Source organism: Coturnix japonica, chromosome W, assembly GCF_054131305.1.
Source record: "Coturnix japonica strain WE chromosome W, WE-NBRP24, whole genome shotgun sequence".
NCBI lineage: Eukaryota > Metazoa > Chordata > Aves > Galliformes > Phasianidae > Coturnix > Coturnix japonica.
In genome coordinates, this window is record NC_140701.1 from 15,070,633 (window position 1) to 15,076,531 (window position 5,899).

Sequence of the window (5,899 nt, forward strand, 5' to 3'; positions counted from 1 at the left end):
CCCCACCGGCAGCACCATCTGTGGCACCGCTTCCAACGCCTCACCGTCTCCCGCCTCTAAACAAGCCTGCGCCAGCGCAGCCCAGGCCCCCCCCCGCTCCTGCGCGACGGCCTCTGCCAGGTCACTCTGTGCCCCAGGGAGCGGCTCATTGCAAACGGGGGTCGAGGGGGCTGGCTGTAGCGCCATGGTCGATGCAGGCAGCTCGTCTGATACAGACGTGCCGGAGGCGGAGACGGGGCACTCGGCTCCGCAGCCACTGGCAATGCAGGCTCGGCGGCCGGCGGCAACTTTACGGTGGACAAAGCACGGGGCACCGGGCAATCTGACCATTCATTATAATTCTTATTCCTCCCCTGCACAGCACTAGCTTGCTCTGCTGCTTCCTTTTCTGCCTGATATTGCAGCAAATCATTATAAACCACACGTCACCACTTCCCGCATTTTTTAGCCATCTTCTCCCCATCTATAATTCCCTGAAAAATTACATCTCCAAATTTACGCCACTCAGCAAGATCATGCACTAAATGTGGATTCTGAAATAACCCTTTAGCATACCCATACACTAATAACTCGGGGAGTTCCTTTTGCAAGTCTGTCCCCTTAACCTGACACTTTTTTTTTAAAAAGCAAGAAAATAATTCATAAACCGCTTGCCTTCCCATACCTATTTGTCAGCATGCTGTTGCAGCCTTAAAGGACGTCAGCGGCCCATATCGGCTAGGCCCTTCTATAAGGTCACGTAGAGCACCTGTACCTTCTGTTCCTGGCCCATGCTATCCCCGCTGCTTAAGGATCCGAACACCTTCACCGCTGCTATCCTACCTGGTAGGCCACGTCGAGGGTCACCAATTGTTGCAGAATGGCGGGAGAAAAGCAGACGACCACACCTGTCATTGACATATGATCAGCTATTCTCATTTATTCCTTGGCTGCATGTACCTTTATAATACGGATAATTAGCTCATACATATTGCAAAAGTGGAGCTCATCATTGGTTCCCAATTACATACCATCCTCGAGTATCTTAACAGCTTGTTGTTATCAACTGAAAGCTACTCCCTTCCTGAGTTCCCAGAACCATGGCTAGTTTCTCACCATCCCAGGACATCTTGTTATTCTAACTGCCCTTGCAGGTGATACGGCTGCTTGTCTAGCTGCACAGTGTTTACGACCCATCTCAGCTAACTAGCTGTAAAAAACACTCACTACACACAGCCGACACTGCCCACTGATAGGGGCGGATCACTGCGTGGCAGAGGATGGAGATATCCTCCTATTGTTCTCTCTTGAGATCCTTTATCACTTTAAGGGATTACTGAGACTGCAGTGTTTGTTTGGCTCCAGTGGCGGTGGTTTATAATTACGGCACGCAGCTGTGCTGACAGCTCTGATTCCTGTGGGCCTTAATAAAAGTCGTCAGATGTTTGTCTGATAGCAACTGTTCATTAATACTTATTGTTATCTTTTATTTTGCCTTACATGAATCTCATCTGGGCATTGCATTCATGGGTAAAGAAAAGCTGGTTAGAAAACGATAGAAAATCAAAGCCCCTTTGCATTGCAGTTGAGGCTTCCACCCATGGAGCGGTGGAGTCACCATCCCTGGAGGTGTTCTACCAGTGTGGGGCAGCGAGCAGTGCTGGTGGGCAGTGGGTGGTTGGATAAGGGGATCGCTTGAAGTTCTTTTGCTGCCGTAATGACTCAGATCTGGGGCTCAGTGAGGGCTCGCTGCCCCTGAGAGGTGGGTGGTCTTTGGGATGGAGTTGTGTTTTGCCATTAGAATCAGATTGTAATGAGAAATAATTACCCACAGAGGTAATTGTTAGAGTTATAGTTAAAGTTAGGGTTAGGGTTAGGGTTAGGGAGCCATCTCCTATGGTCTCTCCATACAAAGTGCCACATTGAGGTCCCATCCAGTGCATGATTTTAAGATGGGGAGCCTACCAGGGGTGGTGCCCTGCTTGTCCTCTTCTTCTCCCAGGGAAGTAGTGGGGTCACTGTCCCTGCTGGTTTTCGAGGCACTGGGATGAGGTGCTATGAGATATGTTTCAGTAGCTCAATAGCAGTAATGATGATGTAAGGACAGCTGAACAGGATGGCCTTCTATGTCCTTTCCAACCTTGTGATTCTATGATCCTATGTTTATATCTGCTTAAGTGGATTATAATCTATGCTTCCGATATGCATATGAGCTACCAGCCTCAGCCTTTCAGATTCTGAATGTACAGTTGGATCTGGGGTTGCACAGAATGGAAACCCATCATCCACAGTTCTCCTCATCAGTTCATTTCCTCTCATAGAATCATGGAATCACGAGGTTGGAAAGGACCCACAAGATCACCTAGTCCAACAGTAATCCTCCCATTACTGTAGCTACAACAAAGCATTAAACCATATCTTATAGCTCCTCATCCAAACACCTCTTGAACACTGCCAGGGATGATGACTCCACCACTTCCCTCGGCAGCCATTCCAGTGCCTGACCGCACTGAGAAAAAAAGTTCCTTCTTATGTCTGGTCTAAGCCTCTTCTGGTACTAGTCTGCTGGCAAAGATGCGTGCTTCAAGGAAGTGTCAAATGAACGCAATGTGTTTTTGTTGGTGATTGGTTGGTTGGTTGGTTGGTTGGTTTCTCCCTTTCTCTCTTTCCCCCAGAATCTGCCCCACCGGGCAGGGACAGGCATTGCCCACAGACACCGAGGCTGCTGCTCCGTGTGATTTAAACAGCTCTGGACCCATGATCCCTCCCTGCACTGTGGGGTTGTTTCCAGTGATTCAGAGGAGATGGGAGATAAAGCTTATAAGCTTTTACAGTCATTCGAGTACTGAAAAATTACAGTGAGATCGCCCTGCAGTCCTCTCTTCTCACTGAGCTTCATTTGGTTTATGTGGGCGACATTTTGGAGCCTGGCCTGGTCCTTTTGGGTGGCATCCCTTCCTTCTACTAGCTGCACCGCTAAGCATGATACCATCAGTAAACACTGAGTCTCGCTGTCTGCCTCACTGATAAAGATGCTGAAGAGCATTGGTTTCAAGATAGGGACTGGGGGACCAAACTCATCATCAGACCCCACCTGGATGACACCAGCTTGCCCTGGAGAATCTACCTTGGCAGGTCCATGTGCTAAGGAGCTGGACAGAACATGTTTTTGGAGAGTCAAACAGGCAGGTTCAACAAGTACCCAAGGTGGCCTTGCAAAACCAACTGGTTCTAGACATATTGCTGTTAAAAGAACATGGGGTGTGAGGGACGTTGAACTGAGCTGAAGGAGAATGCTGTATCATCATCCACAGTGTCACCACTACCATAACCGAGGCCCATCAAAACACAAAAGCAATCACCAAAAAGACTGGAGATCTTTTTCGAGTGATGCAGCAAAATGACTGATTTGATGGACTGATCCGCTGGCCATGGATCACATCCCTGCTGAAATCATTGGGATGCAGAGGGTGGGGGAAATGGCTTGTGAATATCAGTCTTAGGATATGGTGTGGGTTTTTGTTTCTAATGGTAGACCTTCTCATCTCTCTTCCTTTACATCTGTGTCTCTTTGCCAGGCCCACATCGCTTGAGATCACAAACTCAACCAGGGCATGGTCACTGGAGCCCAGGCAGCCTCCAACCTTGACGCCTTTGATGATCTCCTCAGCGTTGGTGAGCAGCAGGTCCAGCAACGCTTCACCTCTGGTCGGTCTGTCCAATACCTGAACCAGAAAGCTATCATCAATGGATTCCAAGAGCCTTCTGGAGCTCTTGCAGCTCGCCATGTGGTTTTCCCAACAGATGTCCGGATGGTTGAAGTCCCCCACCAGGACAAGAGCCCGTGAGCCAGACGCCTCACGCATCTGGAGCAAGAAAGCCTCATCAGCAGCCTCCCCTTGATCAGGTGGCCTGTAGTATACCCCAAATACCAGCTGACCTTTATTAGTCCCATCTCTAATCCTAACCCACAGGCTCTCAACCTGTTCCTGACTGTTTCTCATAAGGAGCTCCTCACAGTTTATCCAATCTCTGACATAGAGAGAAACTCCCCCACCCTTCCTACCTCGCCTGTCTCTCCTAAAGAGTCTATAGCCGTCGATGGCAGTATCACAATTGTGGGAGTCATCCCACCATGTTTCTGTGATAGCAACAAGGTCATAACTTTCCGAGTGCATCACAGTTTCCAGTTCCTCCTGCTTGTTACTCAGCCGGCGTGCATTGCTATAAAGGCACTTCAGCCGGGCTGTCCGTCTCGCCACCTTTATAAGGGATCCAGGATCCGCTAGAACAGCAGCATCCCCAGCATCCCCCTGCCCTACTCCCTCCCTTTGCACTCTGCCGTCATTGCCAACGGAGTTTGGTACAATCCCTCGAATGACGCGTTCAACCCCAGTAGCCCTTATTTTGCCCCCTTCCCCCTTCTTTCCTAGTTTAAAGACCTGTCAATGAGTCCCGCTAATTCTTCAGCTAATACCCTCTTACCCCTCAGGGACAGGCTGCTTGCATCAGCAGCCATCATGCCAGGTGCAGTGTACATTGCCCCATGGTCAAAAAAGCCAAAATTCTTGTGTCTGCACCAGCTCTTAAGCCATCTATTTAAGAGTTGGGTTTTTCGGATCCTCCCTGTACCTTTCCCTGACACCACAGGCATAGAAGAAAAGACCACCTGCACCCCAGCTCCTTCAAGTATTCGCTCCATTCCCCTGAAGTCTTTCTTGATAGACCTCAGGCTTTCCTTGCCAACTTGCTCGCCGCCAGCCTGAATTATTAAAAGTGGGTAGTAATCTGAAGGCTGAATCAACCCAGGAATTATCTTTGAAATGTCCCTGACCCGTGCCCCAGGAAGGCAGCACACCTCTCTGTGGGTAGGGTCGGGCCGGCATATAGGGCCTTCTGTTCCTTGCAGAAGGGAGTCACCTACGACAATCACCCTTCTGTCCTTATTGGTAGAAGCAGTCTTGAAGCTTGGGGGTGACCGCTTCGCCTGAGGCAACCTCATGAGTGAACCTGTCTCCACCCTCTCACTAGTCCCCCCCTCAAGTTCCAGGGCCTCAAATCTGTTACGCAGAGGCACCTGTGGAGCTGGGGATGGTTGGGATGGGGGATGTCCCCTCCGCCGAGCAGGTACCTGTTTCCACTCCTCCTCCTTTCTCAAATTGTTGCTAGGGGGAAGAGAGGACAGGGGGCTCGCTGCAGTGCTGTCAGCTGGCTGGTTCCCCTTTGCCACTTGTTTGTAAGGTGGCAGGGGCTGACACGCTCCATTAGTAGCCTCATCTGTGTGCTGAGAACCTGAGGCTGAGAGGGACTGACAACACCAGTCAATCTCCCTCTCACACTCTTTTATAGTCCTCAGCTTCTCCACTTCCTCCTTCAGGTCAACTACGAGGCTAAACAAGTAGTTCACCTGGTCGCAGCGAACACAATCACTGCCTCCCTCACCGAGCACTGCAAGGGCCAGGCTCAGGCACTCAGTACAGTCAGAGACCTGCACACTAGCATCTCGGGTTGGGGGCTCATTCTCACTCTCCTCAGACATTTTGGCAGCAGCCTTCCTATCAGGATGTGCAGGACCTCAGTCTGGGTCTCTGCAGTCTTCTTGTTTGCTGCCACCCATTTCTGAGAGATTGGGACCGTTGTCTGGGCCTCCTCAGTATTTCTGGCAGCACCTTCCACCGGGGAGCAACCATGTCAAAGCAGAAGACTCACCAGCACTGAAACAGGAAGTCACGCAGTACAAAAACCTGACTCCTCCTGCCCGTCTCCTTGTGCCCGTTTAAATCTCTTGCCATTGCCGGGGAACGCCCACACGCTTCGTCAGCGGCTGCGTCAGCTGCTCCCCTGAGAGCTGCCAGGCTTCTCCTCTGGCCGGGGGTTCCCTGCTTGAATGAAACGCCCGAAATCCCCCTTGAACCACGCG

The 5,899-nt window shown here is 50.6% G+C and overlaps 1 protein-coding gene across 1 annotated transcript; it reads right to left on the reverse strand.

The window, feature by feature from the left end:
- Positions 1-4,408: 4,408 nt before the first annotated feature.
- LOC146754551 (uncharacterized) lies at positions 4,409-5,518 on the reverse strand. The gene is made up of 2 exons (XM_085527792.1): positions 5,226-5,518; positions 4,409-5,168 (listed from the first exon to the last, which is right to left on the reverse strand). The coding sequence occupies exons 1-2, from the start codon at positions 5,516-5,518 to the stop codon at positions 4,409-4,411; spliced, it is 1,053 nt and encodes a 350-aa protein (XP_085383918.1).
- Positions 5,519-5,899: the final 381 nt, after the last annotated feature.

Excerpts from the sequence above, each read along its gene's own strand:
- LOC146754551 (XM_085527792.1), bottom strand. The coding sequence starts at position 5,518 with ATGTCTGAGGAGAGTGAGAATGAGCCCCCAACCCGAGATGCTAGTGTG. Across the intron at positions 5,169-5,225 it reads AATGGAGCGTGTCAGCCCCT|CCCCCTGTCCTCTCTTCCCC; the intron begins GCCACCTTACAA and ends CACTGCAGCGAG.